General features: G+C 44.1%; 5 protein-coding genes across 11 annotated transcripts in view; 2 read left to right on the top strand and 3 right to left on the bottom strand.

The window, feature by feature from the left end:
* LOC105570183 (ETS-like protein pointed) overlaps positions 1-7,722 on the bottom strand; it is a 137,373-nt gene extending 129,651 nt beyond the window's left edge. The window contains exons 1-2 of one of the 3 annotated variants that reach the window (XM_012027190.1): positions 7,647-7,722; positions 7,434-7,549 (exon numbers count right to left, since the gene is read on the bottom strand). The gene's annotated coding sequence lies outside the window, so the exon portion shown is untranslated. Of the gene's footprint in view, positions 1-5,298; positions 5,692-7,433; positions 7,550-7,646 lie in introns of those variants that run through there. The other 2 variants (XM_012027189.1, XM_012027192.1) reach the window with 2 other exon arrangements.
* A 54-nt stretch (positions 7,723-7,776) lies between these two features.
* On the top strand, positions 7,777-16,905 carry LOC105570184 (DNA polymerase epsilon catalytic subunit A). 2 transcript variants are annotated; one of them, XM_012027194.1, is made up of 19 exons: positions 7,777-7,847; positions 7,932-8,204; positions 8,270-8,390; positions 8,472-8,690; positions 8,797-9,023; positions 9,341-9,581; positions 9,794-10,110; positions 10,185-10,431; positions 10,511-11,063; positions 11,164-11,605; positions 11,747-11,984; positions 12,056-14,641; positions 14,876-15,042; positions 15,126-15,414; positions 15,508-15,585; positions 15,679-15,944; positions 16,086-16,218; positions 16,299-16,510; positions 16,580-16,905. In XM_012027194.1, the coding sequence occupies exons 2-19, from the start codon at positions 8,119-8,121 to the stop codon at positions 16,881-16,883; spliced, it is 6,726 nt and encodes a 2,241-aa protein (XP_011882584.1). In that variant the 5' UTR covers positions 7,777-7,847; positions 7,932-8,118; the 3' UTR covers positions 16,884-16,905. The 2 variants fall into 2 exon arrangements, with proteins under 2 accessions (XP_011882584.1, XP_011882583.1); XM_012027193.1 differs by having other exon boundaries at positions 7,804-8,204.
* An 86-nt stretch (positions 16,906-16,991) lies between these two features.
* On the bottom strand, positions 16,992-18,603 carry LOC105570185 (ATP synthase-coupling factor 6, mitochondrial). 3 transcript variants are annotated; one of them, XM_012027195.1, is made up of 4 exons: positions 18,477-18,603; positions 18,017-18,162; positions 17,247-17,377; positions 16,992-17,116 (listed from the first exon to the last, which is right to left on the bottom strand). In XM_012027195.1, the coding sequence occupies exons 2-4, from the start codon at positions 18,154-18,156 to the stop codon at positions 17,085-17,087; spliced, it is 303 nt and encodes a 100-aa protein (XP_011882585.1). In that variant the 5' UTR covers positions 18,157-18,162; positions 18,477-18,603; the 3' UTR covers positions 16,992-17,084. The 3 variants fall into 3 exon arrangements, with proteins under 3 accessions (XP_011882585.1, XP_011882587.1, XP_011882586.1); XM_012027197.1 differs by having other exon boundaries at positions 18,439-18,603; XM_012027196.1 differs by lacking the exon at positions 18,477-18,603 and adding an exon at positions 18,332-18,401.
* Positions 18,604-18,732: 129 nt separating this feature from the next.
* On the top strand, positions 18,733-22,632 carry LOC105570186 (eukaryotic translation initiation factor 3 subunit D). Its single transcript, XM_012027198.1, has 3 exons — positions 18,733-19,067; positions 19,136-19,181; positions 20,870-22,632. The coding sequence occupies exons 1-3, from the start codon at positions 18,888-18,890 to the stop codon at positions 22,336-22,338; spliced, it is 1,695 nt and encodes a 564-aa protein (XP_011882588.1). The 5' UTR covers positions 18,733-18,887; the 3' UTR covers positions 22,339-22,632.
* A 93-nt stretch (positions 22,633-22,725) lies between these two features.
* On the bottom strand, positions 22,726-25,383 carry LOC105570187 (probable low-specificity L-threonine aldolase 2). 2 transcript variants are annotated; one of them, XM_012027200.1, is made up of 5 exons: positions 25,165-25,383; positions 24,562-24,679; positions 24,246-24,329; positions 23,599-23,992; positions 22,726-23,556 (listed from the first exon to the last, which is right to left on the bottom strand). In XM_012027200.1, the coding sequence occupies exons 1-5, from the start codon at positions 25,216-25,218 to the stop codon at positions 23,103-23,105; spliced, it is 1,104 nt and encodes a 367-aa protein (XP_011882590.1). In that variant the 5' UTR covers positions 25,219-25,383; the 3' UTR covers positions 22,726-23,102. The 2 variants fall into 2 exon arrangements, with proteins under 2 accessions (XP_011882590.1, XP_011882589.1); XM_012027199.1 differs by having other exon boundaries at positions 22,726-23,992; positions 25,165-25,378.
* Positions 25,384-27,599: the final 2,216 nt, after the last annotated feature.

The following is a 27,599-nucleotide window of genomic DNA, read 5'->3' on the forward strand; positions in this document are numbered from 1 at the left end:
TTTGTCAGAAATGTTTTTTCCTTCTAAGACCCTCACGTTTGGAAATGTCTTTTATGCCTCGTCTACCTGCTTTTCGGGGAAATCCCAAACAGGTGAAAAAGGTAGGGGAATAGATCACTCGATATGGAGGGTAAAATAATTTTGTCTCACTCAATCGATTTGTTCTCCAACGCAGGGTGCTAAGTAATGGTCCATTGTGTCTGCGTGCTACTGCGTTACGGTATGTACATTCGTTGCAATAGTTCAACTTTTACACTGCAAATCCAAGCGTGTAACTTTGATGCACATAAACGTGCAAATCACGAAGTCTTTTTAACGCACTTATGCGCGTGTTATGTTTACGATTTTGCACGCCTGTGTGTGTAAAATTGTAAAGACAACATGCATATAAATGCGTTAAAAAGACGATTCACGATCTACACACTTATGTGAAAATTACACACTTGGATTTGCAGCGTAGTCACAAGATACGTGACGATAGTTAAAGTCGACCGTGAATGTATGTGAGCGCGTTTTATTCAACAGTAAGTACACAGCACTGAATAACTGATTTATTTTACCAAGATAGGAGGTGATGGTTTTCTTTTTTTTTATAATACTGTAACGTACGTGTAAATTTAACATACATTTAAACTTTCAAATCTAAAATAAATCTGAAATTAAGATTATCTAACTCCTACAATGTAAAAGACATACCAGTGATAATTGATCAATATCACTGGAGTTCAATAATTTTAGATTAATTTTAGATTTAAAAGTTTAAATTTACATTAAATTTACACGTACGTAACAACACATAACGTCGAAGTTTTGCTTAGTTTTATACATTAACATTTCTAATAATATATTCTTATATTATTCAACAATCAAACGATTTTTTTCACGTTCCACGTTTAAAAACTTCTCATCAGGAATGCTCGGCATTTATTGCCAATTTGAAGGCAACTCTGTAGCTGCCAGATAAATTTCATCGGTGTTTAATTGATATTTCGATATTTTCTAGATTGTGGAAATTTATTTTGGTCACTGCAACACTTGCAAGTCTATCGTCATTTGGAAGCGTTTCTCGCTCAGTTCCATTCGTTATCGATCAAAATTATTACTGTACGTGTGCGTTCTAGCACTTCTAGCATACGGCAACGCTGTTGCGTTCTAACGTCTACGGCGCAATATTCTTGGACGTTCGAACAACGCGATCGGCTAACATTAATACGTGCCCAAAGTGGCCCGCCCGTCGCAAAAGTGTCTATTGTCTCAATCTTATTGAAAGCAACGTAATATCTCTTAAGGGGCTGTTCCTGGGTTTCCACATGCGGGCAGCCGAACCTTTCACGGTACATCTGACGCGTATGGCACCCGTATGCCAAACTCAACGTCGTTGATAGCCCGGAGGAAGATTATGAATCATCCTTGATTTTAGATCGCAAGTAAGTTCTATCGTCCACTCGCAAATTAGCCCTCTGTCCAAATTAACTTCAGCAGGCCGAATTCATGAATCAACGTTCAACATTTCGGTCTTAGCAGCCTACCGTGTTTTTATTTTTGCCATAACATGAGAAAATTCCAAAACGCGGCTTGTTAACTTTGTTAACTTTCACTCGCAGCTTCGTATTCTTGCAAAATTATACGCAGGATTGTCGTTTTATCGAACCTATTCGTCTGAAGCTACGTTTGTATCCCGCGAAATGCAAAACATCGACATGTAACGTTGTAGTTCTGTTAACTATGTAGTAGAGCAAGAGAGAGAAGGAACGAAAAGCGAAGAGAAGAGCTACAAATTTATAAACAGTGTAGAAAATTTTCTTACCACGAGAAGATTTTCGCTCTAAATATAAGCTCTGTAGTTATGTGGCAGTTTAGCTCTTTTCCCTTTTCGCTCTTCACTCCCTCTCTCTACAGTGCTACATAATTTACGGAGACGCAACGTTACAAATCACCTTTACAGAAGATATCCCTTAAATTTCTAAGTGGCAGAAGCGATCGGGCTTTCAGGTCAAACTTTTATCGAGGAGCCCTGTTTCGGGTATGGTCAAACGTTGTCTTCGTGTCACTTCTCACGAAGCGCCCGTCCTCTTTGTCACCGTCGTCGTCGGCAAACGAACACGGTGAGAAAAAGGAGGGAAATACGAAGGGGACGAAGGTGGAAGAAAGAAAGTGAGGCAGAAACAGCGAGATGAAAGGAGACAAGTCGCGACGTTGCCGCGCCATGGGTTCGAGGCCCGACAACTTGCACAAAAACCTCCGACCATCTGATGCAATCACATTCCTCTTTTTACCTTCTTCTACAGGGCTTTACGTTATTTCAAGTCATCTTTATTACTGGCGATAAAAGACGCTTCTAATAACGACAAACATATTATATTTACGCGCATAAAGTTACACCGTAAGAACCAGTGTTTGCTCTTATCTAGATAAAATTATAGAGACAATCATCCAGAGAAAAGTTTGACATCATCTTCACCTGAATCTTAGATTTAAAAAAAAGTGTTATCTTTACTAAATTATCTAGGATAACGTTCAGATAAGTTGATGTATTTGTACATACAGATAAGACGATATATAACAATACATTGTTGCAATGTGTCAAATATTGAAATGTTTACTTCTCAGAGCAAAGCAGACGACAAATTGCTTTGCTTGGATTGGTAGACTTTCAACAAGCTCAATCGCAACCAAGCTCGTAATTTGTAATGCGAAGCCAACGAGAACCAATCGGAATGCAGCGTTTTAGATCTGGGGGTCTATTACGGTTCTCGGATTGGGTGAAAATGACGAAAGTGAGTAGCTTTGTCTCTTTCTAACTGTCCCTTTAGTAAGAGACAGAGCCGCTCACTTTCGTCATTTTCACCCAATCCGAGAACCGTAATAGACCCCCAGGTGACTTAAGATTGCATCCTATATAATTGGCTCTAGCAAGCAATGTTTGTTCCTTGCAGAATCGTCTGTCGATACTTTTATATATATGTATAGCACTTTTATATAGTACTTTTAAAAAACTGCTATTTTTGTGCGATAAAAATGTATAAAATAATAAATAAAAATAAATTATTATACGTAAACTTATAAAATAAAAAACGATATACACATGTGAACTTATAAATAAAGAGTATAAATACATTTTTTACAATTTGCAAGCTTTTTCATAATCTTTTACACAAGTGACCATAAAAACAACATTAACAACAAATTATCTGAAAGTTGTCTAGATGAGCCGCGTAATTTTATCTTTATCTTAAAAGCTATTATTTTTGCGCAATAAAAATTTATAAAATAATAAATAAAAATAAATTATTATACGTAAACTTATAAAATAAAAACTATATGTACACATGTAAACTTATGAATGAAGAGTATGAATACATTTTTATAATTTTTTTATAACTTGCAAGCTTTTTCACACTCTTCTACACAAGTGGCCATAAAAACAACATTAACAACGTATTATCTGGAAGTTATCTAGACGAGCCGCATAATGTCATCTTCATACATTTAAAACAAATTCTTCTTCACCTTATCTAAGATAAATTCGCATATTTCCATCTCATCTTTATCCAGCTTTAAAAATCATCTGATCGCAACGCTGGTAATGACCAGAGTGAACTTTAAGAGTCCGGAAAAGGCCGGGGAACCAATCAAGCCCTAAATTGAATTTGCCCGATGGCCACGGACAGTCGCAAACTTATAAGATACATCGACGGCAAATTTTCGTGGGCGTAGGAGAGAGCCGCGTCGGGACAAAACAGGTCTCTCGCTAAAGAGCTCGAGTCGCCGTCACTGCGATTTACGTTCCTATCACGATTTATGTCACGTGGCCTCCTCGAGTCTAATGGCAAAAAGTTTCTCCCGTCTAACTGGTCTTTAGCTACATTCTAAATTGACCCTTTGTATTAATGATAACCTCGCGCTCGCGCGCTCGCGCGCGCACGCAGCGAGCGACATCGCATCGCCTGCCTTCCTGTTATCGAAGTTGGTTTCATTGTTATTTTGCGATAAGGCTGCTTCAGCGTACGATCCTTTTTTGCATTTCGTAGTCACGGGGCTCGCGGAATAAATCTTTCCCGCGAGGTAACATCGCGTCGGTTAAGGAATAAAGTTTTTTTTTTACTTCTTTTTCCGAGGATCAACGATAAGCGAGAGCGCACCGTTCGATTTTTCTCTCGCTCCTATCGCGAGATTTATATCCTGATAATGACTACGTTTCCACCGAGGGTCAGAGTCGGGCTAGAGTCGGGTCAGAATCGGGTTGGGGTGAGCGTTTTTGCGGTGGAAACACCAAACCCCAACCCGATTTCTGACCCGGTTTGGTGTTTCCACCGCAAAAACGCTCACCCCAGCCCGATTCTGACCCGACTCCAGCCCGACTCTGACCCTCGGTGGAAACGTAGTCAATCAGGGCCGCCGCAACCGCGGCAACATTGTTATTTATACCAATCATCGATTTCTCGATAATTTCGCACGGCTCGCGTCTGCGGGAAAAATAGCTGCGCCAAAATTGAATTGTCTCGGTTTTCGCGCCTGTTACATTCCTTTAGCATTTAGGGCCAGTTTTACAAACGTCGGTTAGGTGCTAGCCAGAGTTCAGTGTCGACTCCCTGTCTTTTTAGCTACGTGCATCGTCCTTTCAACGCGATCAGACAGTTGTTCGACACCAATTCGAAGTGGCAAATTCCCCTTTTCCCGTCCCTTTATCCCTCGTTTCTAGATCCGAAATTATTTTGGATACCAAATTCGGAGCAGCAAAACCACGGAGAGCAGCGACGCAAATGTCCACCTACACTTTCTGGGTGTCTCCGCTGCGTATTACAATCGCGCGGATCGCGCGTAACCAAGGCGCATATTTAAAAACGGAAAGGGGGGAAAAGGCGCTCTTATTTTTAGAATCCGCGACGATGTACGCGGCACGAGGCGGCTCCGAATTCAACGGCGCGACTCGCGGGAGCACTCGCGCGAACATCTCGCCCCGATCCCTTTCTTCGCGCGTCACGTTCGCGCGGAGCGAGTCGCGAACTGGCCTCCGAGCGAGAATCGGTGCGCAACTTCGGCGGCCGAGGATCCGCTGTCCGCGATCCATTCATGACCGGAGCCGGGCGCGGGCGCGGGCGCGAGGGCGAACGCGCGGCCCCGCGGTCACGACGAAAGCTCTCCTCGCTTCGGTTCGCCGATGACACACGCGCCGCGGACACCCGGGCTGGCCTCCGTTGACCCGACGCGATCACGAGCCCGGCCCGAGAGACTTGGCGCCGGCTAGGCTTAAAAGGCTACTCAGCGGGAATCCGCCGGGTTTTCTTGCCCACGTACCTGCCTCGCCGCTAGCTGGTAGCCCGCGGGTTTACCGTTGATGACTTCCAGCCGGTGGTGCGATCGCGCACGGGAAACACCATGCAAAAACGCGAGGCGAGGCGAGAATCACGTGTACGACGGCGAGGCGCACGCACATCGGCAGCAGCACTAACGCAACGAGATGCGCGGCGCACGGTGTACCGAGCCCCGGGTGTATACACAATACAGATAACAGGAGTGTATTATGGCCGCGTTCCTCGCGTTCATGAATGAAACTAAGCGCGCTACTAACTTGGCGTCGTAATTTCGGCCGCCGGCGAACGGGCTCGCGAATGGTCGTACGTATCTCGGCGTCACGTGACCCCGCAGATACCGCCGCGCCTCGGTAAATGGCGGCGGCTGCGACCGCCGCGGAGCCGCGAACGTCCCGCGGACATAGACGAGCCGCGCGGGGGCGAAACGCGGACGGACACTCTCGCCACCTGTTATCGGGCGCGCAAATCACTTTGTGATATTCGTATGAGGAGCGCGGCGAAGACACGCGGGACATGCGTCTCCGTTTGACTAAGTCCCAGTCTACAATAGATGATTTAAGCCCTAAGCTTTAAGAAATTGGCCAATCACGGTCAAGTATGAGAAGAATGCGCGACTGTGATTAGTCAATTTCTTAAGGCTTAGGGCTTAAATCTCTATTGTAGACTGGGACTAAAGACCGTATCAGACTACGGATTGAGATTGGGATTAGATTGAAATTCGACGTATAATACGTTGATAAAGAACCGTCGCCTCAACGTACAATTCGTTTCTCTTCGCAAGTTGCAGACACAATTAATCGAGGAACGTTACTTGTTACTGATAAAAGTGCACAAATCAATAGCGTTTTAGCCATACATTTACCGCGATCGAGTCTTGGAAACCGATAACGCAAAAGTAATAACACGCACAGAGCGACTCTCGCCACTGCCTGCCGGCTCGACGTTCGGCGAGCGAGTGCAGATACCGTTGATACCGTGGCGACCTTCAGGTAAACATTGGCCCGCGTAACGTCGTACGTTACCGCGCCGAGTGAAAAACAACAAAAAAAAACGTTGAGAATTCGTTGCCTCGCCTACGTAGTGAAAAATTCCGTACATAATATTTTACATTACTTTGTCCCGTGACTGTTACTACGTTTTGCGTATCATTCTGCAGACTTGTGCGTGGTCTACAATGCGAGTCGCAGAGTCGCAGTCGTAAGAATAATCGACTGCGATTGATCAATTTCGTCAGACACATAAGAATTGACCAATCATAGTCGACTATTCTTACGACTACGACTTTACGACTTCTATGTAGACGAGGCTTTATTGGTATTGATTAAATTAACGACTAATTCCGGTCAACCGAGAAAATGTTTCGAAACAAAAGTCGTTGTTACATAAATTCTAATTACTAAGATTCGAGATTTTACCTCAATAGTTGGTGTATACAAATGTATATTTCTAAATTGCAAATCTTCATTCACTACGAATCTAAAGGCCTTCACACACAAAATTCCGCAAGGACGTAAAACGTAAGCGTAAGAAAATCAACAGATTGGATTTGCTACTGCTCGCGTTATTGCCTTACGTTCTCGACTGCGATTGGTCGATCTTCTTACGCTTACGTTTTACGTCCTTACGGAATTTTGTGTGTGAAGGCCTTAAGCCTCCGCTACAATGATTCTCGGTTCTGTCTACAATGGTCGTAGTCGTAGTCGCTCGATAAGAATTGACCAATCGCAGTCGATTATTCTTACGACTACGACCATTGTAGACAGAACCAAGAATCATTGTAGCGGAGGCTTTAAAAGAGAAGTGAAGCACACCGCGCTTCGAGAAAATTAATCGGCATCGCGGAAAAGAGGCCTCAACTGCTCGATATTAACGACATTCGCGCTATTAACATCTCTTTTGTAGAAATTTGTATTATTATGTATATAATATCTGATTAAAGTATCACTCGGATGAATCCCCTCTGAATTCCCTTCTGAATCCCCGCGATTTGCCATCGATACACGGTTAGCCGGCAAGGACAGATATATCCAGCGCGATTCACGCGAGATCTGCGCATCTGCACATCCAAGAATCAAAGCGCCAGCCAGCTTGAAATTACTTGTCCACTGCGATACTTACGGACGATAATTGCTTCTTTAACCGATGCTCGTATTCGGACATCTTACATCGCGTAGAATCTCACGCCGCTTCGACTACAAGCTGGCTGTTTGCTGGCGGCGTTGGTGCAACCGGGCCTAGGGACGGTATTCATAGTCAAATCTTACGTTCAAGGCCGTCTTAAGATCGTCTTTAGATATCCCGTGGTATGATCTGACTAGTCGCTTTACTTACCTGTATTTTCTAGTCTGATTTAATATTAAAGACACGCCAAGACGCGCCGCGACCTCGTTTCTACCGGCGACGCGACGCAGACTCCGGCCCGCCAATCGGGAGGCGACTTCCCTTCAAAGATGGCGCTGCACGCGAAACTGTGTCGAAAAAGGCGGGCTCCGATCAGCTGCGAGAGCGTGTGGTGCAACAGGCAGACCCGTGGTTCGATGGATTTACCACAATCTTTTTCGGTCTCCTAATATTGATTCCAGTGCATTCCTTTTTTTCTAAATTTGTTTCTAGCAGTATTGCTCTTCTAAAGAACACAGATGCCGTATAAATAAGAAGACGAAGCGTTGTACGATGCTCCACGCACGCCTGTTTGTCGCTTCGAAAGTTTCGACGTTGATACTCGATCGTCAACATTTAACCAGTGTTTAATCTCGGTAACATTGAAACGACATCGTTTCTCGTTCGTCGCGGGCCTTCGACGATGGAGACCTTGCAGAACACCGGGGCTGCCCGGCCGCCCAGGGCGTTCAACAAGAGGAATCCGACGCAAGAGACCGGCGCGCCGGGGTAAGATAGCTTCGAGAAGCCTGGCGCTCCCTCGTCTCTTTCTCTAAAGTTTGTGATGCTTCCAGGGAAAATGCCTTGGGAAGGTTGCTCGAGATCAAGGAGGACATCAGGATCGACGGCGTGTACGGGTTCCGTCGAGTCACCGACGCGAGGGAGAGGATAGGATTTCTGCTCAACATGCACGCGGTAGGGAGAGATCGAGGGAGCGCAGGTACGGTCTCCCTTTTTTTTACGACTGAGTAACGCGATCCTGACGTTTCCGCGCAGACGGAGATCGTGGAGGACGACAAGCGTCTGCTGAGCGGCGTGGATTATTACTTCATCGAGGAGGACGCCACCAGATTTAAAGTGTCACTGCCGTACTCGCCGTACTTCTACGTTTTGTGCCGCAAGGACACGTTTGAGGAGGTGTCGACGTTTCTGTCCAAGAAGTACGCGGGTACTTTGACGAAAATCGAGACCGTTTACAAGGAGGATCTCGACCTGGTTAGACACGCTTTCAATTCAAGCGCAGTTAGCTGTTGATATGAAAATTTCTTCCTTTTCCTTTTGCAATTTTTGACTCCCTATGGTTTTCGTTTAATCCTTCCAGCCTAATCACTTGATTGGACTGAGACAAAAATACCTGAAGGTTTCCTTCGCCAACATTGTCGACTTGACGAAAGTCAAGCGCGACATTGTGCGCGTTGTTAGAATTAACAAAGAGCGAGAGAAGGGCAAAACTTACTACACGGACATGCTAGCGACTACCTTGCAGCCGAACGAACAGGACAGCGGTAGACAAACTTTAGATCACATGGATAATATTCTTGATATTAGGTAACTGTATATGTAGAGGAAAGTCTTCTATTAAGAGATAGGCTCCTAATATGGGAGTTTCTGCTAAATTAATTGACATCGTCTGTTGGTTCCTCCGTGAATTTATTGCCCTTGGAGTGCAATCTCTTTAGTGGAAAAATTGATAGATCGTGTAATCGTTGTGAAATAAGATTTGTGATTGTATTTGGACGTTAAAAACCTGCTATCTCGTCATATTAGAATCCTATTTTATAATAGAGGACTTTCCTCTATATTTTCCCTTTCAATATCTTGTTTACTTCTTGATTTATATGACACATAAAAATATCAATGTTCAGGGAACATGATGTACCTCATCATGTGCGAGTATCCATAGACGCTAACATCTTCTGTGGAGTCTGGTACTCTGTAAAGAGCAGGGGAAGCGAACCACCTGTAATCACGCGAAAGGAAGACATGATCGAACCACCTGAGCCTATTGTGTTGGCGTACGATATTGAAACTACGAAGCTGCCGTTGAAGTTTCCAGACGCCAGTTTCGATCAAATCATGATGATATCGTATATGATAGATGGGCAGGTAATGTATCGTGTTTCATGTAAATAATGAGACAGAATAATATCTTAAAAGTTAGTTAATAATATCTTGCATTTAATTACTTCAAATGTCTGAATGTGAAACAAGATATTGTTCTCTTATTTACAAATTTTCCAAATTTCTAATAAGATAATAAGTTACTCTCGTTCTCGTTACTTTCTAAAAAGAATCTACATTTAAATGTATCTTCTTAGGGATACTTGATAACAAATAGAGAATTAATCTCTGCGGACATACGAGATTTCGAGTATACGCCAAAACCAGAATTCGAAGGTCCTTTCACGATATTCAACGAGCCTAACGAGAAAGCAGCTATAGCGAAATTTTTCAACCACATTAATGAAATAAGGCCGCATATATTTGTAACGTACAACGGCGATTTCTTCGACTGGCCGTTTGTTGAAGCTCGAGCAGCTGTACATAATATGGACATGAAGGAGAACATTGGTTTCTCTAAAAACCGTGAGGGTGTCTACGTCAGTAGAGCTGCTATGCACATGGATTGCTTATGGTAGATATTCAGCGAGATATTAGTTTACAACGTAAGGTGCTGCAGGTGTATTCTTATCGCAAAATGTTTCGTAGTTGGGTAAGACGTGACTCTTATCTGCCGGTGGGTTCTCAAAACTTGAAAGCCGTCGCTAAAGCCAAGTTGAGATATGATCCAGTGGAACTTGATCCGGAAGAGATGTGCAGATTAGCATCGGAGGAACCTGAAGTGCTCGCGAATTATTCCGTCTCTGATGCCGTGGCAACATATTATCTCTATCAGAAATACATTCATCCCTTCATATTCGCATTGTGCACTATTATTCCTATGGAACCCGATGAAGTAAGGAAAAATTGATGTGTGCGTACGCTTTTCCTTGAACGATAAATCTACATTTTAATTTTATTCCCATCAATCGCAGGTACTCAGAAAGGGATCTGGTACACTGTGTGAATCACTTCTTATGGTTCAAGCCTTCCAAGCTAATATTATATTTCCTAACAAGCAAGAAACCGAATTAAATAAATTAACAAAGGACGGTCACTTACTGGACCAAGAGACCTATGTGGGTGGACACGTGGAGGCTTTGGAATCTGGTGTTTTCAGAGCTGACATTCCTTGCCGTTTTAAAATTGTCCCGAGCGCCGTGGACGAGTTAATCAGTGGTGTAGAAAGTGCCTTGAAACACACGATACAAGAAGAGGAGAAAGTACCGATCGATATGGTTACGAATTTTGACGAAATAGTGAATGAAGTTAAGGGAAAATTAAAGGAGCTTAAAGATCAGCCTTTGAGATTAGAAAATCCTGTAATTTATCACTTGGACGTAGGCGCCATGTATCCTAATATAATTTTGACTAATAGATTGCAACCTTCCGCGATAGTAAATGAGATGGACTGCGCGGTATGTGATTATAACAAGCCTGACGCTCTTTGTCAAAGAAAGATGCAATGGATGTGGAGAGGCGAATATTGTAAGTTTGAATATAACTTACTGTTACAAATTATCTGTTGAGCTTATTACATTTTTCTTGATTTGTGCAGTAATTATTATTTATGATTAACAAATTTTAGTGGCTGCAAGTTTGGGCGAATATCAGAGAATAAAGCAACAATTAGAAACTGAGAGGTTTCCACCACAATTTCCTGGTGGTACTAAGAGAGCTTTCCACGAATTGCCCTTGAAAGAGCAAGCCACATTTCAAAAGAACAGGCTTACCGAGTATTGCAAAAAGGCGTACAAGAAGGTCAAAATTACCAGAATGGAAGAGAGAACCCAGACGATTTGTCAGAAGGAGAATTCGTTTTACGTAGACACTGTAAGAGCATTTAGGGACAGAAGGTACGAATACAAAGCGTTGACTAAAGTTGCTAAGCGGCAAGTAGCAGCGGCAGTTGCGAAAGGAGATGCGGCTGATATCAAATCTGCCAAGAATAGAGAAATTTTGTACGATTCTCTTCAGCTTGCTCACAAATGTATTCTCAATTCTTTTTATGGCTACGTTATGAGGAAGGGGTAAGTATTAAAAAATAGAATATATCATATTAAAATATAACACGTCATATTCTTTAAGTACTTTTATTATGTATCTTCTTTTAATTTATTATTTTTCAAATCCTAGTTGTTTTTGTTATATATTTCACAATCGTTACGCAGGGCGCGATGGCACAGCATGGAAATGGGTGGCATCGTATGTTACACAGGAGCCCACATTATCATGAAAGCTAGAGAAATTATAGAACGGATTGGCCGTCCATTGGAATTGGATACTGACGGTATATGGTGCATATTACCCGCGTCTTTTCCAGACTCTATTGTAGTTCACACTACTCATGAAAAGAAGTCGAAATTTACGATCTCGTACCCGAATGCGGTTCTCAATTTCATGGTGAAGGTGTGTACAAATGAACCAAGAAGTACGCGTTTCCTTTTCTCGTGCTCAATGTATTTTGGTTTTTTTTTCAGGATCAATTTACCAACGAGGTATACCATGATCTTGTGGATCAGGATAATTTAACGTACGAAGTCAGAAGTGAAAATTCGATATTTTTCGAAGTTGACGGACCGTATCTGGCGATGGTTTTACCCGCTGCCAAAGAGGAGGGAAAGAAATTGAAGAAACGATACGCGGTTTTTAATTTCGACGGCTCACTGGCCGAGCTTAAGGGATTTGAAGTAAAAAGGAGGGGCGAATTGCAGCTGATAAAAATCTTCCAAGCCTCCGTTTTCGAATCCTTCCTAAAAGGAAACACGTTAGAGGAATGTTACGCCTCGGTCGCGAAGGACGCGGATTATTGGCTGGATTTATTGTACAGCAAGTGCGCGAACATGCCCGACTCCGAATTGTTCGAGCTCATATCTGAGAACAAATCTATGTCACGTAAATTGGAAGAATACGGCGCGCAGAAGTCCACGTCCATCTCCACGGCTAAGAGATTGGCCGAATTTTTGGGCGACGAGATGGTTAAGGACGCAGGCCTGGCTTGTAGATACATTATAGCGAGTAAGCCGCAGAGCGCGCCGGTCACCGAGCGCGCGATACCGTTGGCCATCTTTCAGTCGGAACCGGCGGTGCGGAGACACTACTTGAAAAAGTGGTTGAAGGATCCCACTTTGTACAGCGATGACATAAGAGATATTTTGGACTGGAATTATTACATCGAGCGACTCGGGAGCGCCATTCAAAAGATCATCACTATACCAGCGGCGATGCAAGGCCTGCCGAATCCAGTCCCGCGAGTGCAGCATCCACCTTGGTTGCACAAGAAAGTGACAGAGAAGAATACGTCCCATCGTCAGAAAAAGATCACAGACATATTTTCTGTTGTGGTCAACGACACGTCACGTGCAAGCGGCGCCGAGGAGTCCCGCGATATTGAGGATCTCGCAGGACCGTCCACTAGCTTCAAGACGCCAATGTCGGTTGTCAACAAGAGGAAAAGGCAGCAGTCAGATGAGGATGAGACAATCAGAGCCAGGAGCTGGAAAGAAGCTTTGGGCTCGCCACCTCCCAGAGGAACGACGAAAGAAGAGAAGTTCAAATGGCTGGAGTTTCACAAGAAAAAGTGGGCTTTCCAGGCCAAGCAGAGGCAGCAGCATCGGCAGAAGAGGAGCAAGACCGACGAAAATGATAGAGTCGCCTGGGGAGTTATACGAAATACGAATACGTCTACCATGACTGGCTTTTTGAGGCGCGCTCAGAGGAAATTGCTCGAGACCCCGTGGGAGATCGTTCAGCTGTCGGAAACGGGTGAACCCGGTATGTTTCGATTGTGGATACTGGTCGACACGCAGTTGCATCAAGTACGTCTCGTGGTGCCCCGTATATTTTACGTCAACACCCGCAAGGCGAGGCCCGATCCAGGACCTAACGAGCTCTGGAAGAAGAGCTTCAAATCTCTACCGCGCTCTCGCCCGGTGTACAACTTGTATCGATATTCTCTGCCAGAGTCTCTGTTCCAAGAGCACAGCCGGGAACTCCTGGAGGACTTGAGTAAACCGGAGATCGAGGGGATCTACGAGACGCAAATGTCTTTGGAATTTCGAGCCGTGCTGCAGTTGGGATGCGTGTGCATAGTGGATCCGCGTGCCGCGCGGAAGATGGCGGACGGGGCCGACACGTTCACGCTGGATCAGTTGGAATTCAAGAGCATCGCCTTTCAGCCCTACCTCAAGCGTACCGACTCGATCAACTACATATTCCTCTATCATCATTGGAGCGCGAACCGCCAAAGAGCACTGTGGGGCTTGTTCCTAAGCGCCAGCAAGAGAGCTCACGTATTCGTCTTGGACTCGGTCGCTTCCAATCAACTGCCGAATATGAGCATGCTGTACGCGCAGGAGCGTAAAGCAACGCTGGAAAAGAACGGCGAGGACAAGATAGACAGGTTGCCCAAAACGATGCAGTTCGTGGTGCAAGTTGAAACGAGCTTCCAGCAGGTGTGCCGGACGTTGCAGGCAGCCCTGACGACGTACAAGAACGAGGGCCACGGCGCGACGATTGTCATTAATCAAGCCGCTCTCGACAGGACAGTGTTGACTACCGAGATGCCGCTTCTCAATGAGTTTCCTCTCGTCAGTACGCACGTGCGAGACGTCGAGAATCTGTACGGCACGTTAGAGTGGCAGAAGACGGGCGCGAAAATGATGGTCCGGCACTACCTGAAGAGTCAGCAGATCGTCGAATTGATCGCGGAGCAGTGCCGATTCTTCCACGCTCCTATCGGCAACGTGCCCGCGGATCCCACGCTCTTCGGCGCGGACTTGTTCTACGCCCGGCACTTACACAGGAACAACTTCGTCCTGTGGTGCTCGTCCACGGAGAAGCCCGACTTGGGCGGCAGCGAGAACGACGACAACAGGCTGCTGACGGACTTCGAGGAGAGCGCGAGCTGCGCCGCGAACAATCCCGGCACGTATTCCAGCGTTTGCGTACAATTGGACGTGGAGAGTCTGGCGGTTAACGCATTGCTGCAATACCATCATATCCACGATATAGACGGGACCAGCACGTTTGTGGCCTTTCACAATCAACAGCGTCCGTCCGTTCAGGTCGGTCTTGCATGTAACACTACGGCCGGTACTCGTAGTCGGATCTTATATTCGAGACCGTCTTGAATGTATCTAAAAATGCTGTACCCAAAGGTGATCTTAAGATCGGTCTTGAATATAGGATCTGAATACCGGCCTAAATTAATTAACGATAGTACATTCAGAAAATTTGCAACAACTTAATTTTTCTGAATGAATGATATTGCAACTACATAAGTTGGTATTGTCCGACAGGACATGGCAATGGGTGGCGATGCCGCGACGATCATTCCCAGCTACGATGAAATCACCCTGTGCAATCCGGCGTTTAAGACGCTGCGAAGCATGGTGAACGCGTGGCTGCTCGAGGTATCCGCTTATAAAAACGTATTCGCGGACTATCAGCTGATCCACTTCTATCGGTATGTTATTCGTTACTGCTGTCAATTATATTACTCAATTGGCAGATTACCCTGTTATGTAAAATACACACGCACGGTTCCAGGTGGCTGAGAACCTCAAGTGCCTTGCTTTACGATCCTGCCCTACGCCGCACTCTGCACACCTACATGAAGAAGCTGTATATACAATTAATAGCAGAGTTCAAAACGCTAGGCTGCATTATAGTCTTTGCGAACTTCAACAAGATTATCGTGTGCACGAAGAAGAGATCTGTGAACGACGCCTTAGGCTATATGGAGTTTGTCGTTCAAACCATACGGAACAAAGAGCTGTTTCACAGTATTGAAATTACTTATGATCAATGTTGGGAATATCTAATATGGCTTGACCTGGTGCGCCGATTCATTATTCGTTTGATTCATTGGATAACATTAATACCGTTTCGTATAACGTAAACTTGATTATCAATCTGATTTACTCGACAGCACAATCACGCTGGCATTAGAGGACAGCTATCCAGGGACGATACGGAAGATGAGAATACTGAAAGTGACGATGACACGGTAAAAAAATGCTTTCGTAGATATTTTGAGAAGTTACACTAATAAGTTCTTACTTGACGATATCTTTCCGTTTGTTAAATTATGTCTGTGCAGCCTCAAATAATGATGAATTGGAGTTTGATGGAAATCCTGCCTCAGGAAGCAGGGTGTCAAGCGAGTTTCAACGCTGTAACAGCGGGATATATAAACGCGGTGTACCAGTGTATGATTGAGAACGAAGCCAACACCACCGTAAGGCCGAGGAGAAGACACAGCCAGAGTCAATCGTTTATAGCCCCACTTGGTCTAGGTGCATTGGAAAATACAGCCGAGTTCGCGAAAAAATTGATATCGGGAGAAATGTCTCAGAGATTGTTCAAGTATATATTTCCATACATATTACACAACTTTTTAAAATTAACGCGAAGCTTTTATGTGGAGTAAAATTAATTTAGAATTGATATTCCGTGGGTATGGAAAGTCGACAGTTTTAATGGCTCTAATTTCTGTAATATTTGCAGAATAGCCCAAAAGATACATCGGAATTTACCGGAAAAGGCATTAACTCTCGAGGAATACCCTAATTTGGATATGGGTGGAAAAGAAAGTATAAGGATCAATCCTGCACTTGAGTTAATCAAAGCAGTGTGCAAGGTAATATCATCATGTACTTCATAAATATTTCAAAAACAGTTGTGAAGAGTAGTTATTGAAGAGTTGCGTGGCAATTTCAGGTTTTATCTTTGGATAAGGAAGTGGAACACGAGGTTTATAACTTAAAGGCAAATTTGTTAAGATTGATCGGAGTCGGTAGCTACGGCGACAATGTCGAGTGGAATGAACCGTGTATCACTCTCGTGTTACCAGAAGTTATATGTAAAGCATGCAATCACACGAGAGACATTGATCTCTGTAAAGATCAGTGTTACTCAAATGAAAATAACAGGTACGTTAGATACGTGAATAATTGAGCTAAATATATGCGTCATATTATACGTTGTTATCATTCTTGTAGGCACATGTGGAAATGTCCCATCTGTGACACGTTTTACGACAACACGGAGATAGAATTTCTATTGATTGACAAATTGAATCGCAAAAGTATGGGCTACGTGTTGCAAGATCTACAGTGTCGAAAGTGCAAAGAGATCAAACGAGACAACATGAATATATTGTGTTCCTGCTCAGGCGAATACGACAATTTAATCTCGCGAGACGAAGTTACAACATATGTAAATATATGCAAATCTATAGCCACCAAGTGTAAAATGAGTATTTTAGCGGAGATAGTGGACAACACGAAGCTCTTCACGGGCTAGTGATTAAACTAAGGATTGCCCTCTCTTGTGTGATAATTTGCATTAAAATTTATTAATTTGTTTAAACTCGTCTGGATTGTTCAGGTAGATGAAAAAGATTAAAGTAAGTTTAATAGCTAGACATATATTTTTTAAGATGAATTACTTAATATTTAATAGTTCAACAGTACATGAATGTTCTATACATATCGACATATGTGTTCACTTGTTAAGACCCGAGTCCACAGGTGGATCTAAAACAAAGTACAGCATACGTTAAGTCGTATCTTAGCTATGTGTTCATGTATTCGCCCGTATGTAAAATTTGTAATACAACTTTTGAATATAAAGGTAACCTGGGAGACACGAGTGAAAGTAACGTACCGCTAAACTTGAACTGAGGAAACTGCGTCATATCTGCTCCTGCATCACCACCGTACTGCGTGCGAAGCTTTTCCAATTCAGATTCCCGTTCTTTCGTAATCTCCGGGCTGGGATCAACCAATTTCCCGCCTCTTTAAAGTGGAAAAAGAAACTTCCTTGTGACATCGCATTTGATTTTACATACATTTCCTAATATAATATTTTTGCAAAAATACGAGCGCTGGTTTACAGCACACGTTTAATGAATCTAACTCAACAGTTCCATCTAATTGTTGATTTCACAGCTGTACAAAATACTCTTTTCTCTTTAACTCTCTTGTAAGTTTACTTTTAACTGGAGACAAGCGTATCCAAACGGAGTGCAAATTATTCCATCTCTACTGCAAGCTTACGTGTATTTTTATCGTTTTAAACGTGAAAAGAAGACCAAGATAAAAGATATGTGCCATAAATGAGTATTGTATGTATGTATATACAAATCACCAAAGGGTAAACTGCTGACCAAAATCACGTACATACACCAATGCCTACTAATGCCCAGTGGGCATTACTTTATCTTATTTTTTCTTTTTAGATGTCTTCTAATGCCCCAGCAAGGCCAAATAACGTCCACTGATACCCGAAACCTGTACACCACAGTGCCCTCAGCGGTTTATCCCAAGTAACAATTAAAAAAACCACTGATACCAAGTGATTTCAATCCTTTCAAGGAAATATCCTTTGCAGGTACTTTCCATTAGAGCCCGAGAAGTGCGGGCAAGTACACTTACACGCTTTTCGACTTGTATTCCCGGAGTTTGTCGAGGAAGAGCTGCTGTATGGGGTCGGTGGCTTTCTGCAAAGCAGGGACATTGGTGCTGAGGCTCCGTTTAACAGTTTTCGGCACGCTAGCGAGACGTGACCTCAGCATGGTTGCCTGAAAAGGGGATTGCGCGCAATCTTAGAGAACTTTTGTTGTCAGCAAGTAGCTTTTCTTCTTTGAGCAACAGGCATGAGCCGTCCAAGCGATTAGTCTCGAGATAATGTCTTTAAGTCGCGTTGGAGTTTTATTAGAATGAATTAATCGCCTTTCAGACGTCTCTTACGTAAGAAATGCAATATTTATTGACCCACTCGGAACAGGTTAAAACGATTCGGGTTTATACCGTTGATAAGTGAATCGACGGCAATGACAAAGTTAAAAAATACATACGTTACGTGTGTGTGTCAATAAATGGTTAATCTATTTACTTTTATGTTCAGCACCCGCACCACGCGCAACCTGCTTCGCAAGACAATCTACGCCGGAGGAACAGCAGACTAGCGGAGCCGAGTGACGTAAAGGGATTCCACGAACTAGATATTAACGGAGAGAGACCTGCGAGCGGCCACGCCGGCGTTTGATTTGATACCGTTTTGCGCGCCTCTATGCCCATTTTTCACTTTCGGAACTAGGGAGTTTAATTTCTCTCGTGTCCCCGGCAATCGTCTCGCTCGCGCGGGGGAGGTTGACAGCACTGTGGCCGGACAAGATGGCGCGGGCAGGATTTCCGGCGACGAAGTGCCCCGGAGTCGAGTGACCAGCTAAGATCGACGTGACCATCGGTCTGCCGAGTGTGTCGTCGTGGAGTCGATGCGCGACGGATCCAAGCGAGTAGCGGCATGACGGACGTAGACGTTGTAGTGGTGCTGGACGATCCCGCCCCGAAGGAGGAGGCGGCGGCGCACTTCCACGCGCCGGCGATCCAGCACAACCCGGACGGCTGGGGCCCGTGCGAGCTGCCGGATCAGTTTAAGGACATCCCGTACCAGCCATTTTCCAAGGGCGACAGATTGGGCAAGGTAAGCGTCACTCGCGCCCTTCTCGAGACCTCGCGCTCATCTCTCGCTTCGCTCTGTTTCCCCCGTAGATCTCCGACTGGACCACGCCTGCCTTCCAGGACAAGAAGTTCCCAAGTACGTATCGCGGCCTCGCCGACCGTTCACGTGCGCTAACCTCCAAGCCCGAGAGACTCGGCCGGTGACGTGTACGGCTGATGGCAGAGAACGATCCGCAAACGCCCTAAGGGCCTGAGCAGAAAGGTTGTCGTGACTGTGATCCCATCGTAAGACGCAAGTAGGTCAGCGTCGGACGTCAACGCACAAAGAATTGCCGTATGCCGCCCCTCGCGACGCAGCGCGAGGGATGCGACACACGTCTGTGACAATTCTTCGTGCGCCGACTTTCGACACCGACTTGAGTCTTACGACGGAATCGCGAACTGCTACGACAATCATTCTGCTCGAGCCCCAAGACTGTCCTAGTCGTAGACGCAAGGCAAGGCAGAGGAAAACTTAAGTGAAAGTTTATTGTATAAGACTTAGGCCCGGTCTACAATGAGTCGTTAGTCGTTAGTCAGAAGTCGCAACTATATGTTGATCCTTTTCCTTTCTGGGTGGAAGAAAAAGGACCGACATATAGTTCCGACTTCTGACTAACGACTAACAACTCATTGTAGACCGGGCCTTATGTATTTCTCTGCCCTGCCCTACGTCTATGACTTGAGACAGTCTTAGGCCGGTATCCATAGTCCGTTCTTATATTTGAGATCATCTTAAGTATATTCTTAATGTATTTTTGACCAATCGCAGAGCCGTAGTAGCTTCTCAAGACAACACTTAAGATGATTTTGAAATAAGAATCTGCTATGAATACCCGCCTTACTTCCATGGATTGTTCTCTGCCATCAGCCTTATTCAATGCGAACATAAGTGACAGGGTCCTTCGATCCTGGCTCTCATCCCAATTATACTTTCCCATTAAAGGGAGATTGCGGCGTTTGAACAAGTTTAAGTAGATGTTGAGTTCAGCGTTAGAGAGCAAAGTAAAAAATTAGGACAGCGTTCGAATCAATGGGTATAGATTCACTGCTCCAAATGACATTAGGACGCTTCTATACGGGATGAAAAAAGACATCTGGGGGCATCATTGGCATTTTCGCATTGCACATGTCACCGTTGATCGACAGGCTCTGCGTCGAAACTGAATCTGGAGCAAAATCTGATAGACGTACATGAAAAACGCTTGGTGTATGTGTTGGATCAAATTCTGATTGATGTATAACTACTTTACCACCCTTTATGATTTATTGATTTGTAATCTGGCTTTCTTAATTTGTATCGGCAATATTCGAAGTGCCGATTGTCGTTAATCATACATCTCGGATACTACATTTATCTTTGCCGTATTAACGAATCTCTATGGTTGCGGTCAAGCCGCCGCTACAAATGCTTCGAAGTGTGTCTCTTTTCTTTCTATCTTTTCTGCAAGAAAGAAACAAGAAGAACACTTCGAAACGTTTGAAGCGACAGCTCGATCGTAGCCTATATTTCATTTTCAAATATTTCAGAGCACGTAATAGCTAAAAAATCGTCACATTAAAAAAATTATGCTACATCTAGGTTTAAAGGCCTGCGTCCACGATGCCAGAATTTGGTCCAGCTTCTAGTTTCGAGAAATGTGTAGCCTTTTGCCTGAATATAATTTGTCGCTAAACGAGAGGACAAAGTGCACAATTATTAAAAAATTATTTCGAATGCGGCCAACTTTTATATCGTACAAAAAGTTAACGTTGCGATTATATGTATAAATGATACTTTTCTAGACAAGTATACATCGCAGTTTGGTTCAGGCAGTCAGTATGCCTATTACCACGACGAAGACGAGACTACTTTCCACTTGGTGGACACCACCCGTGTGCAGAAGCCGCCGTACCAGCGCGGCCGTTTCCGTCACAACCAGCGCAACATGCGCGGTCGCGGCGGCCAGCGTGGCGGGCATCTGAGCCAGATGCAGCAGCTAGGAAAGCTCAAGCTGCGCGAGCGGGAGCGCAAGGGGCAGACGAAACGCTGGGGCAGGCAGCAGGGTCTGCGCAATCACAAGAATCAACCGCCCATCAAAATCCGAGACGCCTCCGTGACGGTGCGGCCCGACTGGATAACCATCGAGGAGATGGACTTCCCGCGATTGGCCAAGCTCTCGTTGCCTGGCGTGAAAGACGGCGAGGATATATCGTGCTGCGGCTCGCTCGAGTACTACGACAAGACGTACGATCGCGTGAACGTGAAGAGCGAGAAGCCGCTGCAGAGAATCGACCGTATCTTCCACACGGTCACGACTACCGACGACCCGATAGTCCGAAAGCTGTCCAAGACCGAGGGCAACGTGTACGCCACCGACGCGATCCTGGCCACCATCATGTGCTGCACGCGCAGCAATTATTCGTGGGACATCGTCATCGAGAAGATCGGCGACAAGCTGTTCTTCGACAAGCGGGACAACACCGAGTTCGATCTCCTGACTGTGAACGAGACGAGCGTTGAGCCGCCGCAGGACGACGCCAACTCGCTGAATTCGCCGAGGAATTTGGCCCTCGAGGCGACTTTCATCAATCATAATTTTTCGCAGCAGGTGCTCAAGTCGAACGAGTCGCGGTACAAGTTCGAGGAGGGCAATCCGTTCATCGCGGATGAGGAGGAGAGCGACGTGGCCAGCGTGGCGTATCGTTACCGCAAGTGGGATCTCAACAACGGCATAGTGCTGGTCGCCCGATGCGAGCACGACGCCGTGATGCAGGGCCCGAACAACGAGAATCAATTCCTGACGATCAAGGCGTTGAACGAGTGGGACTCGAAGCTGGCGAACGGGGTCGAGTGGCGCCAGAAGCTCGACACGCAGCGCGGCGCGGTTCTGGCTAACGAATTGCGCAATAACGCCTGCAAACTCGCCAAGTGGACGGTTCAGGCGTTACTGGCCGGCTCGGATCAGCTGAAATTCGGATACGTGTCGCGCGCCATAGTGCGGGACTCGAGCAAGCACGTGATACTTGGTACTCAGCAGTACAAGCCGAACGAGTTTGCGACGCAGATCAATCTCAACATGGATAACGCCTGGGGCATCCTAAGATGCATCATCGACATTTGCATGAAGCAGAAGGACGGCAAATACTTGATAATGAAGGATCCAAACAAGCCTATTATCCGACTGTACGATATCCCCGATAATACCTTCGAGAGCGAGGGCGACGAGGACGAGGACGACGACGAGCCTGTTAATGACGCGTTTCAAAGTTAACAGTCGCGCTAATCACATTCACCATTGATTGGTAATCAATGGTTGGCGCTTCTACAAATTTTGTCGAAGCACAGGAGTATTATAAAGAATAAATGAGAAGATTTCAATATTATCATTTTATGGAACTTCATTACTCGGATACTTCTTGATGTAATTAATAGAAATGGAAATACTTGAGTTAGTAGGCGTACACGAGGATTCAATCCAGGAACACATGTTTCACGACGCAATTATTTGGTATTTAAGCTATGTGACTTCATCGTGCGTAACAATACAACAAAAGAAAAAACTGGATTCTATTTTGAAAGCGAATTCCCAATTTCCTGTATCTCGTAACTAGTTTAACTCAATTTTGGGAGAGGTATGTATGTATGCTATTATAAAGAATTTAGCCACTGCAAAATACTTTATTTAAATATACACGTGTGCAGCTTTGGACAAAATTATTAGGCACCCTTACAATCGTGTATTGTACTGAATCCAATACCAGAAAGAATTTTATTGTTTTAAAGTTGTTTGCTGTATAGAAGCAAAGAACGCTCTAGTAAGCAACTTTAAAAAAATAAAAATTTTCCATGTATTAGATTCGGTAAGGTACAATTATTAGGAAGGTCCTTAATAATTTTGTCTAAGACTGTATATTTTTCAAGGTAACGTATACATGCGATAACATATTGAGATATACTCGATGTAAAGATAACATTTGATGCTACAATGCCTCTTAATCTATTATTTTCAAAGAACTTGGAACTGTGTGAGAGAGTTCAACTCTTCACTTGGGGATCCAGCTGCTTGATAACGTATCTTAATTTACGAACGGCGGCGGTCGTCATCGAGTCATCGATATCGTAATAAACAACCATCCTGAGCAAGCTTTTCGTGACAGCCGAACATCTGATTATGACCTCGTCATCTTCGTGGGAGTCGTTCACTTGGTGGAGCCTCTTCACGAGAGTCCCAGCAGTAACGCCGCTGTCGGTATTCACGTTTACGAATACCATGTTGCTGTGCACGGTCTTCAGGTTCACGCTGAATATCTTGGAATTCAACTGATCGATCGCCCTCGCGATAATCAACGCTCTTCTGTGATCTTCGACTAGTCGTGGCACTGTCTGTTCCAGGGCGACGAGCCCGGCCGCGGCGAGCACGCCGACCTGTCGCATAGCACCACCCAGCACCTTGCGCCTTCTCCTTGCGTCAGCGATAAAGCTCTTGCTCCCGCAGAGCACAGACCCCACGGGAGCGCCCAATCCTTTGCTCACGCAAAAACTGACGGAGTCGAACGGAGCGACTAGATCCCGCGCCGAGATCTTGGACGCGATCGAGGCATTCCACAGTCGCGCCCCGTCCAGATGCATCTTGAGCCTATGCCTCCGCGCCACCGCCGCCAACTCCTCGATCCACGACTGAGGAATGACCTTCCCGTTGAGCGTGTTCTCTACCATGATCAGCTTCGAGATCGGTACATGTATTGTCCGGTCCACGCGAATCGCGTTTTCGAGGCTCTTCAGATCGAACGTACCGTCCTCGTTGTTAGGCAGGGTACAAAGGCTCGCGCCGGCTATCTGCGCCGCACCAGCCTGCTCGTGAAGGAACACGTGCGACTCCATTCCGCAGTAGACCTCGCTGCCACGCACATCGCAGTGATTTAGAACTGAAAAGGTAGGAGAGACAGCTGGCGTGAAATTTTCTCTGAACGCATTTGAGGAAAGTCGAGGTAACGATCTTCACTTTTCTAACGTGATGGAATTCTAATGAAAATTGAGGTCAATTTTTTAGGTACGAAAAGAGCGTTAAGAGATCTTTTTCTCGCAACTGGTATGATTAGGCGAATAAATTTCTGTCTTTTAACACGCCGATTTCGGAAAAGATGCGAAACGTACGGAGATCGTTTCTAAGATTCTTACCAGCGATCAAGTTTCCCATCGTACCGGAGGTGACAAAAAGCGCATCTTCCTTCCCAAGCAACGCCGCAGCCTTTTTTTGTAATTCTAAAAGATTCAGACGATCGATCAGCCATTAAATATAAGAGCGAAATAAAGGAGAATTGTTAGAATTCTATGCTCTAGGTAGGACATTATCCAACAAGTGATTTGGCAGGAGGATCGGTTTTTGTAAGCAAAGAGAATTGATTTTGCTCGCAAAATCATCTCGGATATGAAAGATAGACACTTTGCGCGCTTTCGATTTAACACGACAATAACAATATTTTTCTCTCGCTACCTTTTACCGTAGGATCCTCCTCGTAGACGTCATCTCCTACTTCCGCTTCGAACATAGCTTTCCTCATCGCCGCGGTCGGCTTCGTGAACGTGTCGCTCCGTAGATCGACGATAATAGCCTAGTAATCATACACTTAACTCATTTAGAGCGATTCTCGTGAAACACAACGCGAATCTCATCGAAACCCCGCTCCATCTTCGAGAATATCTCGGGTGAAAGGCGCAGTTTTTTTTTTAAATCGTACACCCTGTACGGATTACCCCCCGCGTATCGAAGCGTGTGACAAAGATGATATTTTACGTGGACACGTTATCGTTTACCCTTTCGTGACCACTGACACCGAGACAACGAGTGATAAGTTCCATTCGCAAAGTTTAAAAAGACTCCGTGTGATTCAGCGTGCATTCTATTATTGAAAAAAGAACATTGTAGACAAAAGCTTAAAACGTTCATTCGGCCACGAAAGAGAAAGTAAGATAATACGCGATGAATTGTACTGGATTGAGTGAATTCGCACCGTCTATTTAATTTCCCTACGATCGATGAGGCTATGAATAGACGGAGTCGGGAAGAACGAGACGCCCAAATTTTGTCCACACTTACATTCTTTTCCCTCGCATAATCGTGAATGCTCTGGTTCGCTCCGCCGTAGGACATTCTGCTAGCCGTGACCAACGAATACTGAGACTACTGACAATGAGTTGTGAGTTTGCTCGCGCGATAACAGGCGTTTATCGGTTATACTTATTATCTAGACACGTATATAAAAAATACCGGAAGCTAGTCGTTCACATATGTCTTTACGTGTGTCTTACTTTACGTGTGCCTTCGAATATTTTCGACAAAATGAAAGGATAATTGAAAAGAGGAATAACTTGTACGTTTTATGGACGCGACGGCGATGAAATTGTTAATGCCGGTAGCTTCGCAAATGATATTTTTAGATTCTCTTCAAGGTGGCGTGGGGGAAAGGCAAGGAGAATGTCGAGAATCCAGTTTTTATCCTGGAATTTGTGGCGTTGCTTCGGGATTAAAGATTCATAAAAAAAATGTCTAGATAAATATTCTATGTTCTCTTTATTAAATCGAATATACGCCCAGTAAAGTGCGACATGTTATGACACGAAGATTGGCAATTTTTGTATTTGGAGACAGATGAAATTACAGAGCACTGGATGTAAATAGCACTCGACATTGATAAAATTGGATAAGAACGTTGCAGTCATGATGCAATCTTATCTTCTTACATCATGACTGTAGCGATAAGTTATCTTTTTTGCTTTAAGTTAACATTGGCATATGTGAGCAATATAAAAATACCGAAGATAACATATATTGCGAAACAACATTAGATAATTATACGCTCACATTAGAACATGCAAGAAATTCTCTTTATAGATCGACTTAACATTATGTAATTCGTTTTATTTTGAGTGCATTCAAGCTTCGTGATTTTCGTTTAAAAAATTGCGTTATAATATCTTCCAGTTTTGAATTCGGCACTTTTTGAGCCGAACGCGTCCTGTCTAGATATTCATGCATCGTGCCCGAGTACCGTAGCTCTCTCGCTACGCGCAAAAATTTGATGCCTTCAAATATTTCATAGGCGAGAAGGTTAATTATATTAAATTAATTACATGTGTGCGTGCCATAGAGTTTGAACCGACGGCAATTGAGTAACAAACAGATTTCTAGCCCATACAGCACGCAATTAAAAAAACGTGTAAACATTTTTATAAATTCTTTGAAACATTTCATACATATATTTTACAAAAATTGTGCGCTGTAGGGGAGAAACGCGCGTTTAAAAATGTCTAATCTGGAAGTAAACGTAATAACGTTTAGAGATAAGACGCGCATGATTGGATAATATTCAAGTTGCAACTATAAGAAAATAGTTAATGGAATTGTTCATTTTAGTTGCATTGTAGTTTTTCTGTCTATCTCCCTAACAGTACATGATATTTTTATATATTGTACTAAAATTATATCCATAACAATATTCTGAGAGATCCCTGTAATTTCATGTTTTGTGGCGCCATCTTTCAAACAGACTACACTGATAAAAAAATATTTTAATCCAAAAAAATATTACTTTACTCAAGAAAATTATTCGTTAGGTGGCTCCTAATAGCTTATTAACTTAAATTAAAAAAGTAATAAACAAATTAAAACATGCACTGCTTTAAGTATTTATTAAATATCAAAGAATAGATAATTTTAAATTGAAAAATTTTATTTGAATTCTATAAAATGTTCACTTGTAAGATGTAATTTTCACAGCGAAGAAAATTGGATTTCTTATTTGACAAAAACGATTCCATAGTTTAATAGTTACTTCAGTATAAAAAATAATTTTAAGTAAATCTATTTACTTAGTTTAAAAAATTCTTTTGTCAGTGTACATGTGCTGTTAGGGCTACAACTGTAGAACACGCATCGACGATTCTTCGTGTTATATCGCACTTGGTTCGAGCCGTTCGAGTAATCGATAGAGTAGCGATCGTGTAAATGCCAAATGGAATTATTAATTCTTTGTTTGAAACCCAAAAAGAAAGTTTAGAGATTACGATGGCGAGCTCTAGAAATGTCGCTATCGGCAACTCCGCGAATTAATCGCCGCGATCGAGTTGATTAAAGTTCTGGTCGAAGTCGCCCGAGGTTTCAATAAATCGAATGTCTCGTGCCCATCAATTCGCTTTAGTCTCGATTTAACTTACTTTCCATTCTTTTTCTGGTGTCAAGAATTGGAAAAAAGATGAGAAACGAGTTAAGCCGAGATTCAAATTGATCTACATTAGTGGAAAATAAATGAGTATTAAAAGTTTACGGAGGACAATCGATTTATCGAACTCGCCTAAAGGCCTGTGTCCAAGTTCTAGTTCCGCGAAACGTGTAGCCAATCAGCTTGCAGCTATTCCATAAAAGCTGCAAGCTGATTGGCTGCGCGTTTCTCGGGCCAAGTTCTAGGCCTCATGGGCACAGGCCTTAATTCGACCAGAAGCCGGCGCGTGTCCCTAGTATCTAGTGAAATCACA

Source organism: Vollenhovia emeryi, unplaced genomic scaffold, assembly GCF_000949405.1.
Source record: "Vollenhovia emeryi isolate VEMERY1.0 unplaced genomic scaffold, V.emery_V1.0 DF939121.1, whole genome shotgun sequence".
NCBI lineage: Eukaryota > Metazoa > Arthropoda > Insecta > Hymenoptera > Formicidae > Vollenhovia > Vollenhovia emeryi.